This window comes from Corvus brachyrhynchos, unplaced genomic scaffold (genome assembly GCF_000691975.1).
Source record: "Corvus brachyrhynchos isolate BGI_N302 unplaced genomic scaffold, ASM69197v1 scaffold542, whole genome shotgun sequence".
Lineage (NCBI taxonomy): Eukaryota > Metazoa > Chordata > Aves > Passeriformes > Corvidae > Corvus > Corvus brachyrhynchos.
This window is the reverse complement of record NW_008236766.1, coordinates 470,860-484,812: the sequence shown is the minus strand read 5'-3', so window position 1 is coordinate 484,812 and position 13,953 is coordinate 470,860. Positions and strand designations below refer to the sequence as shown.

General features: G+C 40.9%; 1 protein-coding gene across 1 annotated transcript in view; it reads right to left on the bottom strand.

Moving 5' to 3' along the window:
- Positions 1-2,193: 2,193 nt before the first annotated feature.
- Positions 2,194-13,953, bottom strand: part of TUB (tubby bipartite transcription factor) — a 147,119-nt gene continuing 135,359 nt past the window's right edge. Inside the window, exon 14 of the mRNA XM_017727352.1 lies at positions 2,194-4,976. Within this exon, the coding sequence (XP_017582841.1) occupies positions 4,975-4,976 (2 nt within the window). The 3' untranslated portion in view covers positions 2,194-4,974. The remainder of the gene's footprint in view (positions 4,977-13,953) is intronic.

Genomic DNA, 13,953 nt, shown 5'->3' with positions numbered 1-13,953 from the left:
GTCACAGGCTCGTGAATGCTCACTGGGTGTCACCACAACCGTGACAAGGCACAAACGCAGGAGCACAGGGCAGGCATCCCACTGCATCCACACCCACCACGGGGCTCTGGGACACTCTGCTTTAATGAAATAAATTGGATTCCCTGGTCTGCACCAGCTCTAAGCCAGGCTGGGCACCACAAGGTGGGGTGCTGGCCTGGGGCCACCCCCACAGAACTGCTCACATCTGGCCCTCGGTGCTGGGGTAGGGGAGATGCCCATGGCAATGCCACCCACCACAGCTGGGGCAGCCGATGGGACGGGCCTGTGCCACATCCAGAGTCACCACCCAGCCCCGTTTCGTGTCCCAGCCCAATGAACCCAGCCCTCAGAAGCAGCCTGGAGCCCCGATTAGGGGTCTGGCCTCACCACTGTTGTTCCAATGTGCCAGGTGCAATCGTTCCAAACGTACCAATAATCCACATCGCTGCAGGAAAGTGAACTTCTGCTCATCAGGAGCTCCTCGTGCTGGCCATTGCTCTGCCAAGCTGCCACTCCAGGTGGGAACTGCCCAATCCCCTTGGCACAGCGTTACTGTGTGCTCTTGGAATACCTGTTTCGTACCAGACGTTTTCTCCCAGGTTTGCAAAACCTCAGCCAAGGGGCCCCCTTTTCAATTCCAGATCTATTTCCAATTGTTTCAAGCACTAAGAATAACGTGAACCCCCCTTTTTGCATGAAAAACAAGGAGCTGAACTCCCCTTTTACCTGTGCCTTGCAAGGACTCTAATCCCTTGCACCTTAGGAGTTATTAGGGCTCCTTTTAACACCTGTGACAGAGCTAAAGGCTTCAGATTTCTTTGCAGCACTGACAGGAGAGAATGATACCAATGCAGGTTGGTTGGGTGGCGTCAGAGAGCCTCAAGAGCTCAGCCCTGAGGTGTCGATGGCCTTGGCAGCCCCTCCCCAGGGACCAGTAAGTGCTCTCTGAATGTAGCCAGCCATGCCTCGTGCAGCAGCTCACCAGCAGCCTTCAAACGGGGATTCCTCTGGTTTATATAACATTTCCTTTTCTCTCTTTGCCTCAGCTTTACCCCCTCTGAAACAGAAATGTCCTTTTAGAAAAGGACCATCACATGTGTGTCCAGGTTTATTAACTGCTCCCTTCTAATAGAGATCACTCATAATTTGAAGTAGAGTTTACCTGAACAAAATTAGGATTCTCTGAGAACTGCTATTAAGTGAATCAAAATCATAGGTCAGAACATCAGCAAAGCTGGGAATTTGAGACAAAGCAATAGAAGCTCAGGTGGATGCCCACTGGAAGAAGTCAGGCTGATTAAAAGCACGTGCTCCTTTACTTGTGATGTTTCCCACCTCGCAAATGAAATGGCTGTGCTTTTTGTTAAAGCTAAAAGAAACAGCACATGTTGTTAAATGAAATATTATGATAAAATTAGATTTTAAAACCCACAAATGGGCTTTGAGAATCGTTACAGATCGTTTTAGGGATTCCATGGCATCAGGAAAAAAGCAAAAAGTAAGATCACTGCTGGCCCCAAAAATGCTCTAAAGAACTTTAGTTATCAAATAGTAGTTGGGAAACAAATAAATATCTAAGAAGTCTATGACCTTTTTTTTCCCTCAGCAATTAGTGTTTATTTGTTGGATTTTTAATTTTCCAGCTATAAGAAAATTATGCTTACCTTTGAGAACACTGAACAATGCAGTGCAATAATCTTCTATTTAAATTGTATTTACTTGCACATCCTAATAAAAATACTGTTTCTAACCTCATGTGTCACAAACACTGGAGAAGAGAACCCAGGTAAGAGTTAGAAAACCATCTATATTTCAATGGTTTTAACTGGCCACGTATTTCAAAGCAAATGAATGCAACACCAGATCAGAGAGACTGAGGGTCCCAAACACAGCTGGAAAGGTTGGTCTGGTCAAGTGATTTTTCTCAGCTTTGGAGCTTCACCAATTTTTTGGGGGGCACAGATTCCTAAAGAGCAAATAGACACCTCTCCTTTTTCTTGTGATTTTCCTGGGATGGCTCAGATACTGCTCAGAGACCACTCCTCCTCTCTGTTGTGATCAAACACCTGCCCAAGTGCAAGATTACCCAAAGTATATTGTTCCTGACAGAGGAAATGGTGAAAAATACAGCTCGAACGGTACTGGAAACTCGTTATGTTAAGTAACTCCATAGTCAGTGGAAGTAATTTATTGAGGTGTTTCTGACCTTGGGGAGGGGAACACATCTTTTGACATCGTTGTTTCAAATAAATTAAGTTTAATATTTCTGCACAGTGTTCTGTATTCACAAACACTGGAGCCTCTATGACATACACCAGGTAAATTATGTGAGAATACAAAAATCAGTCATTGCACATACTGGTAAATAAACACATTTACTCCAGAATACCAAAGAGTTTCTTTAAAAAATTTAATTTGTAAAAGCACATTCTTGCAGGTTTATCTAAAACTCTCTAAAGGTCTGAACAAAAAGGAGATGCCTGACTACTCGAAACAGGCCACAACAGTCTTGTGTGCAAACAAGCCTGACATGTTACAGCTATGGTGAAAAAACACGTCAGGTTAAATGTCAGTTCTCATGATTAGGTCATTTTTTGTCAATTTTGATATATTCCATTCTTTAAACCCCATATAATAGAAAGAAAATATAGACCATAACATATCCAAATTCTACTGTATAACATCGGTTTATTTAAGAAAGGCAAAGAGATGAATCAGAAAATGTTTACTGTGGGAATAAAAAGAATCTAATTAATCTGCTTTTTCATTTTCTAGGGACAGAAACATTAATGTAGCACATTTTCTACTTCTTGAAGCTTAAGTAAACAAGTCAGAAACAAAGGTTATTTTTCTTTACAGGCAGATACAGTCTCACCATATTCTAAAATGGGTATTTATTTCTACAGCTGCTCCCAAACACTGGATCTTTCAGGCTCTCGTTAGTTCGATGAAGACAGTGTGGGAAAGCACAAAATCAGCTCAGTGTCTACTAGGAACTCTCAGAAATGAACCACCCCAAGAGTATTTACTTTGTGAGATACTTCTAGAGGTGCAACAAATTACAAAACATCCTCCACAGATATTTTTTGTTTTGTTTCCCTGCTCTTGAGTATAAGAAATTGTTCAAAAAGGAGAAACAAAAGCCCTGGTCTTGCGATTGTGGGGTAGAGATTGGCTTACTGCATGGATCAATCCCACTCAAAGGAAAAGCAGATGGCTCTCTGTACTAGGTACAGACACTTACATAGAAAGCATGAGAGAGAACAACTTTTCTTAATCTTTTCAACAGAAAAAAATCACTTATTCAGAATTATTTTAGAAGAGGTTTTAAATAACTGACTCTTTCAGAGATATTTTGCAATAATTAACACCAAGGCAAATTAATATCGTGGTTTATGCTGTCACTGTGAACAGAGGGGAAAGAAGATATCACCAATGGAGTTTTTTAAAGACTGTATCCATAGTTGTATCTATGTTTGCACATCTAAACCTGGAAAATGTTGGGAAAGTCATAAATTAAACCCACCCCACCCTTAATACTGAGAATCCTGCTGGGCATATATGTATGTCCCCTTTAGGCTTTGCATACAACTGTCAGAGGACCTGATTTTCCTGTCACTGAGCACAGGGTTTTAATTTGAAATAAACTTCGTTTCAATCACCAGAAAAGATGTTTACATTTTTAAGATACTAAAAATTATTAAAGCTCCAATATTTGTGGTTTTCATATGCGTTTTTCAGTAAGCCACTCTAAGAGGTTTGTTTCTTGCAGACCTTGTTTCTTAGGGAAACTCCCTGTATGATTTGCTAGTTCTTGTGCAGGTTCAGCTATCCCCTATTTCATCCCTTAAATCATGGGCAAGGTTTTGCTTTTCTAAATGCCCTGTGGAGTTGCAGTAATGACATCACTGAATTTGGCAGCACATTTAATGGAAAAGGTGAACCTTTTTCATCAACAGATACTCTAGATCCCCCTTCGAGTGTCAGCAAGTCTTCTTGGGATGTGTGTAAGAGCAGACTTTGGCCTCCCTTCCAAATCCAGTTTTCTGAAGTGTTCATGCCAGCAGTGCCCATTTCTTGCAATCCAGCTAAGCCCACATTTAAACAAAGACAGACAAGAAGACATTTGGACTCTGGCACGGACACGCAAGCGGGGCATAAGGGAGACACAACAGACGTTAGAAAGACACATTTGTTACACCATAGGCTTGGGATTAGGCCTGATGTGGAAATAAATGGGTGAAAACAACATAATGGAGAAATCTGTGCAGAAATGGAGCAGTTTAGATGAGAAACAAATGGTGTGGGCAGAGTTCTTACTGATATAACACAACATAATCAGTGGCCATCAGTCTATCACTGCACACTGAAATCCATGGCTCCCTCTAAGCAGTGCCAAGCAGTGTGCCCATTCTCTGGCAGGAAATCACCCTCCTGCCATTCCCAGCACATCCCCCTGCCGGGCCTGCTGCTGGACTTCCTCCACATCTGCAAATGGAGCTTGTTCGCACTCTGGGTTGCTTCTCTGCAACTGCACTCCTTGGATTCTGTGCTGCCTTTTTCTGGGCTCAGGGCTCAAAATAGTGCAAGTACAACAAAAAGGTTATCTTCTTAAATGCAATGCGAACACAAGGAAAGTTCAAGGAACTTAAAGAGCCACAGGTCCCAGTTTTTGCCTTCAGGAGGAGCTCTTTCTTCAGGATTGGGAGAGCTGTAATTTAATGGCTTTGGTTCAGCATTTTCTGTGCTAAGCTTCCATGCACGTCTCTGCAGCCGTGTCCTCTGACTGGTGACAGACACACAAGGTAGGGGACAGCACACGGGGACAAACACGCACTGTGACAGAGCAGGGTGACAGCGAGCATGTGAGAGCTGCACTGCTCCATGACAAACCCGCTGTGTGTGCTTTTCTGACATGGTGGCTGCTTGCATGAATGCTAAGAGGGGCTCTCATCCTCCAGATCCAGGCAGATAGAAATGAAGAAGAAAAAGAGAAAGGAAGATTATTTTCTGAGAAACAAGCATACCCTCTGTTGGGCCCTGTAAAATAAACCCAGCTCTACTGGCATCCTTTCACACTCCTAGAGTCAAGCTGTGCTACGCTAGTAAAGCATCCTGGCAGCCACAAAATCCCAAGTACAAAGCACACTGTTGTTAGGAAGCTTAAATTCATCATACAGGTGGTAATAAATCAGAGACTGCTGAAAACTACTGCAGTAGGAAAACAGGACTTGGGAAGCGTGGGCTCTACTGTGCAGGTGCTGAGCTTTGATGTACAGTTCGAGAAGCCAAGAAATGTGGCACACTTCCTAAGTGCCACCCTGAGAGTGCAGAGGGGTGAAACCCTTTACATGTGTTCACCAGAGTCTTGCTCAGAAACCTGTTCAGCACTTTAAAATTCCCCAACAACCTTGAAGTGCCCAACTTGATAAATACCCAGGTGGAGGATTATGCAATCAGAATTGAAGGCCACCCTACTTCAAAATGAGAACATATACACAGGGATTTAGCACACTTTAATTCACAGATACTGAATTTATAGAGCTTTCACTAACTTAGTGTTCTGGGGTGTCCCCATATAGAAAAACCTGCACATGTTTGAAAGAAGAGGAGGTGGGGGGAAAAAAATTAGGGAGCTTAATGCAAAACAAGGAATTGCAGTAACACAGATTACCAAGAAGCTGAAAAGCAGCTACCACCTGCAAGAAAGCATTTGAAGTGATACCAAATGGGAATTCAATCTCATGGACTTATGAAGTGTAGCCCAAAAGACAGAATAACCGGTGCTTTTGAAAACAGGAGTTTGGAGGTTTTTTGGACAGAAAAGAAAACCAACAAAAAACCTTGTCATGGTGTCACTGAATTCAGTAACTCTTGAGAATTCATCAGTTAGAGCTATATCCCACAATCAGCTTTTTGAGATGACACTGTTACAAATCTTTAAGAGTACACATCACTGCTGCAGCCCTACTTTAAACCAGAAGTTAGAATTAACAGTACACAGAACTTCTATCTTTTCAGCCTACATTGTAAAACATCGAATCCCCAAGTAAATACAGTTAGGAATGAAATAGAACCTCACTAGTTCTTTTCACTTAGGAAAACTCAGTGGGCTTGATTTAAATATTTTGCTGAGCAACTTTTCAGTTCCTGACACTTGCTCAGCATTCTCGTGTTTGTTTGGGGTCTTTCTCATGAATGAATTTGCATGAAACTCCATTTCAGTACAACTCCATAGCCTGATGAGAACTCTGTAGTTACATGGTTTGGTTTTCCAGTATTCTAAAGTGAAACAGTTTAGTCTTCAGGATGGAGTTCAAAACGGAGACCCTCTGTCTCCTCATGCTCACCCGTGGCAACAGCTGGAACAATAAGGAATAATAACATTCCTGGCTGGCAAAGAAAGCCTTCTACCAATCCAGGCATACAGCACTAAGTGTCAGCGATTTTGTCTAGAAAGCCCGTTTTTTTCTTAGATGAAAAATTTATATTTTTAGCATCAAATACCAAATCTCCATGTGTAAGGCAGCAGGAAATGAGACAGAGACTTTACTAGAAAACACTGCTCTACTTGTGTTTAGCACTGGAAGTCCTGCCCTTCAGAAAGAAATGTAGTGGTGCACAAGCCAGCAGCATCATAAGGCAAACCCCATTATTATTATTATTATATAATATGCTGAGATATATATATATATGTGTGTGTGTGTATATATATATATATATAATATAATAGCTATGTTATGTTTTTCCAGCAGGACTGTGAAGCTCTGCTCATACGACAACTGAGGAAATTGCTGGAAACAGCAGCTGCCTCTCAACTAGGCCAACTTGGTACACCTCTAACTACTTCAAAGACCATTTTATTTGAGCTTAAACCACATCTTTGAAAACGTTTTTAAAATAGCGAAAAAATGCTGTAATGTTTAAAGACACATCAGGATCAACACAGTTCTAATTCTAGAAGGACGGGACATTTTCCCTAGGGAAGAGAGCAGGATGGTAATAATTGGGTTATCTTCTGCTAGCCCAGACTGGATGAAGACCTCCTGCTATGAGGTGCCAGGGCTCATAAACTTGTTTGAACACTGAACTTTAGAGGCTGGACTTGGTGATCTTGGAAGTCTTTTCCAGCCTTACTGATTCCATGAGCACTGCCCAGAGTCCACCCAGCACACTCTGGTTTTGTGTGCTGGTGAGATTTTCTGCACTGGCAAAATAAGTGATCTCAGGATGTAATTTTCCAGCACATCAAGACTAAATGTCAAGATTACACTTACCTAGATAGTAGGCCTTAAAAGACAAATTAAAATTCAAGGGGAGTGAAAATATTCCTGCTGTTACTTGATAAGTCAACATAGGAAAGGTACACGATTTCTTACATGATGTTCAAGAGTGCCTAAGAGAATTAGGAAGTGCACTCTTGCCAGGACTTTGGAATTCTCCTCACTTGGTGTGTCCTCATCACACTGACAGATTGCTGCAGTCACTGTCTGGCAGCCTGCATGGAGCTGCAGGATCAGAAGCTTACTAAAGCTTACTAAAATCTCCTAAATGCGAGCTCAAGCTTCAAACTAAGCTTAAGGAAAGAAAATTTTGAACAAATAATCCCCTTGCAATTTCATCCAAACTGTAAGCATTAAACTTAGCTAGATTTTAATGTTAAAATTTATAAAAATGTTTATAAATTACATTCTGTTACTTTTAGAGAGTTCACTTCATAAATTACTGACACTTCTAATGGCATTGTGCCAACTGGGACAGCCTCAGTAAGGAGCCACAGATACCGGGTGAAATGTGAGAAACACTGTAAACATCCCAGCTCAGTATAAAGGTAGTCATAAATCATGAGGCTCAGTGTTTTGAAAATCAGATGTGCATGACAAAGTGGGCAGTAACAAATTTTGAACAACTGAGTCACATCCAAGGGAAAGAAAAAAACAACAAAAAAATACAAAAAGGCAATTTGCAGCACAATTGCCAGGTGTCTCAGTCTGCTACATAAAAGCATAAATAGGTGGTTGCATTAACTGAACCTCTGCAATGTGTTCAGGAATAATAGTTTTAAAACAACTGAGACTGGAAAGTAAAACACAACCAACAACACATCACTGTCAGAAGGAAAAGCGTATCAGATGGTTTGTCCTTGCTAGCTTTTCCTGCACTTTTAGTAACCAAAAATAACACAAGGTAAAAAAATTGAAGCCTCAGTGGAATCATTGACAAGATTTCCATAGAATTCAACAGCATCAAGATTTTATCCTAAGGGACTGGTTAGTGATGTGGTTTCTACAGAGGTGGCAGAAAACTTCATCTTTTGTTTGGTTCAGGGAGCACTAAATTGGGTTCTGAGCACGGCAGCACCACCTGGCATCCACCAGCCTCGAAGCACTGCTGGCAATCCTCTCAGCAAACAGAGATGGACACAGCCAGGGCAAAAACCGCGAGTTCCGTTCAACTCGTTGTAACAGAGGCACAAAGATTTGCACAAAGTCAGACACTCAGCTGGGATCAAAGCCCAGGTGACCTGATCTCTGGGCCTATGTTGAATCAGCCTAGAGGCCTGTGTTGATTTTAACACAGAGTTTGACTCTTTGGGACTTTTTTTGCCTGTACCCAAGCACAGAATAGATCATGAGTATTCAAGGTACCTGTGAGGTTCTGACTCTCAAGTAGGACTTTGTTACACTTCACGTGCTTAACAAGCTTTTGTCAGAGTAATTTTCAAACTGCCATCACAGACTGAAACAAAACCATGATAAGCTTCCAGTGTTATTGTATAATCCAATTATGATGTGAGAAGGAAAGGTTTTTTCTCAAAAATGTAAGCATCATTTTTCTGAACAGTGTCCTCTTCCTAGAGCCATTTAGCAAACCAGAGCACTGGTTCCATTAAAGAGTTTCTGGAAAGCCAGTTAATTCAAGTCTTCTCAGTGAAGGTATAGATAAACATACCCTTACTGAAAAAGGGGAATCGAAAATGTATAGGCAGCTAAATAAAATACAACATACAAAATAAGTTTTAATGCATTTTCATCCAATATACAGGCATTTGTGAGTATCAGCTACTGAGCTACAGTTCATAGCAAAACACCAAAGCATTGAGATAGTTGTGCAAATTCTTTTCTTAGTTCCTTGGCGAGCAACAAAAGGAAATGAAAAATATCTACACAATTAATTTCGAGCACTTACAGAGCAGAACCCTGGAAGGTACTTTTTGTACATGAGGAATGACAGGAACCTGATTTCATTAAGTAGCACGTACAAGAGAAGCCTGCACCTACAGTTAGATTAACTCTACTGCAAGATTTATAGGTATAAAACTACTTTATTCTAGTCATCCAAATGAGGCCTTTTGAGAAATCTGAGTCATCAGCCCATAATTCTAATAAAGGTGACTGCTGTGCTGTCCTTAATTGCCAAGCAAAGATATCTGATTGGTGAGCACAGGCTTCTGTAAAACCAGGAAAAGTCTCACAAATGATGTTTTAGGAGAGCAATGAGATAATATGGGGCAAAGAGTTAGACTGCCACAGGATCAACCCCAAAATCTTCCCTCTGACACCTGCAACACATTAGGAGAAACCTTCTCTGCCCAGAACACCAGGCAACCCCCTCTCTTGTCCTAGTACAATAAACAAAGACAAAACATTCTGATACTGGTCTAGACTCACCATCCCTTCAGGGCAAAAACTCTTGTTTCCCCATCCTTGTTTTATCCTTATGTGAGATCACAAATTAATTGATAATAAAATTTATAAAAAGCTATGATACAAGAACTAGGAATGGTTTTCCATAGTAAGGGCAGGATTGATTTTCTGATTTTTTAATGGGCATCACCCATTAGGGTAGGGTAAGATTTTTATAGCAGAAAAGTAGGTCTAGTGCCCAATACTTTTAGAGACCTCACTGGTGTCTCTGCTTGTTTAAAGGCCCTCCTTTGTTCATCACAAGGGAGCAAAACCTCAGAAAGTTTGAATTGATGGCATTGGTTCACCATGACCGATAAAACTCTGTGGTGTCATTTGACTCCACAATGATATTTTTCAATTGTGCAGCCACCAGATTTCATTACAGAGCCCTTTTCACTCCAGCTCCTTCAGGGCTAGGGCCTCATGAGGACAGCCAGCTGGGAACTCCAGCACTATTGTAAGGCAGCTTGAATAGCAAGAGATTTGCCCAGTAATTATTACAAAACCATTCTCACTGATTTCTTAACAGCAGAATTTCTAACAAGAGCCTGTGACATAAGTATTTTATGTGCCATATATTATCCTACAAAAGGAGCAGAGTGATGCCTAGCTTCTAAAATATAAACTGTTTTAGGCCACCAACACATTCCAGCTCACAAAATCACTTTCAACCTTTAGGAAAAAAAAAAGGAAAAATAAGGCAGCACTACAAAGGGAATCTAACAGCCTGCCTCCAGGCTTGTGGACAGCTCTGCTCATTGATTTGCAACCAATGGTTTGGAAACTGAATGTTTACTGAGAAAAATTCTGATTATATTTTAGGCAAGCTTTTTTATCTGCTACCTTTTAATGTGTTAATTTACTCTACTGAAAAGCCAAAGGGCCAAATCCACCCCTCTGATAAGGCTTCTATTGTAGGAGCATCACTGAATGTGCACCAAAGGCATTATTCATCTGTGGAGAGATCACTGAGCAATATTGTCAAACACTTCTGAGTTGTACATCCTTGAAGAGCAGATAAAGGAATTGTGAAGAGAATGAGAAGGAACAGAACATCAGAGATGAAGAAAATTAGATAAAGGGCCAGGAAGAAACTGTTTGATGTAAACAGAGTGACAAGTTAGATTAAGAACTCTCATTAAAGCATGCAGTATTTGCCCATAAGCAATTCAGGCAAGGAATTTGTTTACAACTCTGCCAAAATCAACAGTAGATGCAAAGAATCCTCAATATTGGGATTTTAAATAACACTAAATCTACCGTATCCAAACACTCACTAAGACTGTGTGAAGGAAATACACAGCTCAGGGCCATTCTGTTCTTTGTCACACTGAGTAAACAAGGTTATGCCCTGTTGCACACTGAATGCAGGCCCAGCAGAAGTTACTAAGAGGAGTAGTAACTCCTTGGTTACTTTAGCGTGCACATGTCTCTGAAAATACCTGCTGGTACCAAGATTTTATTACTGGTGTGGAAGAAAATGTAAATTTGTGAGGAAAATGTAATTTCATTTAGACTGTATGCTGAGACAGAACCTGGTTTGACCAAGGTTAACCTTACCAAGTTAGGAGAATAAAATTTAGAGATGTGCTGGAAAACTTGTGGTATCACCTTGCATGTGACCTTCACCAGAAAATATCCAGCAAAAATTATCCATCAGAAATTATATAGATTCGAAACTAATCTTTGAAACTGCTTCCACAGCAGAAGGTGAAGGCCAAGTGAATCAAACCCAGTACCTGGCTCGACTATAGTGAGGAGTTAGGGTTTTGGCACAGGCCATTAGGAACAAATCCTATTCTAACTGAACCAGATTTAATGAGAGTTCCCCATTCCTTAGTCCCAGGTTAACATCCCCCTCTAGTGACCTCAATTTATTGTGAGGAGTTTTTCCCTCAGCTGCTCATTGGCTGATGGCCCTGTACGATTCTGTTAAGATGATGGGAATTTGAGTCACCACTTTCCTCCTGGCATGGTTACAGGTTTAAAAAAACACTGGCTGGGAAGAACATGCAGTGAGAGTGAAGTTACACAGTGTGCTGGCAGCAAAACTGTCCCAAGAAGCTGAACTCGCAGCCCTCCCCCAGCCCCTCATTCTCCCCCTTGTGCAGGAGTTCACTGCACATGAGTTTCCTTTCATGCCAATTCCCAGGGGGGTGGTCATGATCTGAGTCAGACCATTGTTATGATCTGGGTTAAAAATAGCCCTTCCTAACCCAACTCCACCACCAAAGCCAGCAGATTGTGTATTTGCACCACGAGACACTGGGTTCCTTTCACACAGTGTTGTGCGCGGACAGAGGCAGAAAACTGTGTCAGGTGCCGCTTTCTCAGGCGCTAGAGTGAGCGTGTGACTGGCAAGGCACAGAATTCAAGCCATGCAGATCCAACCATTCCCATGCTGCAGAGTTCTTGAAATCCACCTCACACCTGAATACCAGCAATGGGAATCCCTGACTGGTTTTGCAGTAGTCCGAACAAGAAACTCTGGTGGTCACTGGAGCTAGTTTTTAAAGGCTGACGTGAGGTAAGCGAACGCCTAAGGGCCTTCTGTGTTAAATCCAAAGTGAGATGACAGATGGGGATGTGAAATTGTGGGAAACCACCAGCTACAGAGAAAAACAAAGCACCCATGTGCAAAGCCAAAGTATGGCCCTGCAGCTCATGACTCAGCATTTTGATCATTTATTGAGGGAACTGATCCTCATTCCTTTCAAACAAAAGCTGTTTTTCCATTTTATACCATTGCATGGAAAGGATTCTTGCAAAAAGATTGTGAAGGGAAAAAAAAGACAGAGCTTTCTGTTAATTAAAGATAATATTTGACAAGCTGAGTATATCAAGAAAGCACTGTTTAAAGCCAGCAGACTTTCTTCCCATAGATTGTTTAAAAGATTAGAAAAAATGCTGGCAATTATTTATTTTCACCTCTTATCTGAAATTTCTTTGTCTGTATACTGGGAAGGAGAGCTGAAGGTGAAGGTGAAGAGAGCTATTTCTTTTGTTAGTTGAAATGATACAGTCCAAATGGCACAACCTTAAGGAGAGCTTTATGGCCTGTCCCCTGCAGTCAAAAAGGGTCTGTCAGCTATGAGACAATCAGACTTGATCTCATTTTTGCATTGCATAATCTCTGTGCAGTGCAAGAGTTTATAAGGACTAAAAAAGGAGGGCCTGAATACACACAGTATAAAACACAGCTACTACTTCACTCACATTTCAACACCCTTCTGGTGAACATATAAATTCTATTACTCTGTGTGCCATTTTGGACAACGTGGTACAGAACAATGGCAGCAAGACCATTATTTTTAAAGGTGTTTTACAATGTGCTTTCGAGTTGCAGCTCCTGGCTTTTGAGATGTTCAGGAGAGAAGATAATAACGGCTTGTTCTTTGCTTGTGTTTTGTTTTGAAATGGTATTTGTTTATATATTCCAGATAAATCAGAAAAAAGGAAACACAAAATCTGCACTATTTTAAGCTATTCTGTGTCCTGCCAGTGTCTCATTTGTATGCAGCATACACTAGATTTGCCTAGAAGGATTTAGCTCAGTAGCTGGCACGTTTACATCAGAGAACAACATACAGAGTTTCAATCAATTTCAAGCATTCTTACAATGGGAAATAAATATGAAAAGTGGTTGTTGCCCAAAGTTCAAAAAATGCAATTGACAAATTGTAAAAGCTCAAAAGGCCAGACAAATTTAATAAAATATTTCCATTTACCTTCCTCAGCTTTACACAGCCTGTTCAAAATAATAAGATTCTCTGCAGAATGCCTTTATCCAACTGTTTATATCACTTCATACAAAATATGTGTTTGAATTACCACAGCAATACAAGGATATAAATTCCCAGCCCACGAAATGCCAAATTCAACATAAGCTATGCTTTCTTGGCATCTAGATGTTTTCCTTTTCCCTTTCTGTACTGCAAATACATTTCCACTTGAAACAAATTAAAAAGCATGTAGGTGTTAAAACATAATGACAGCTTAGAATTCAAGTGACTTGTGCAACATTATTTTGTGCTTTCTACTTCTCCATTTCCTCCTACTGCAATTAAAATTCATCATGCCCTACTACATGTACATGTACTACAATGCATCAAGTTCAGTCCAGTAGAGGTTTTCAACCTTCAGACACGGCTTTATACTACATGAGATCCTTGCACAATCAAAAAAAAAAAAAAAAAAAAAGTGAATCTTTTTTCCTCATCTTTCTCTTATGCTGGTGGATGTG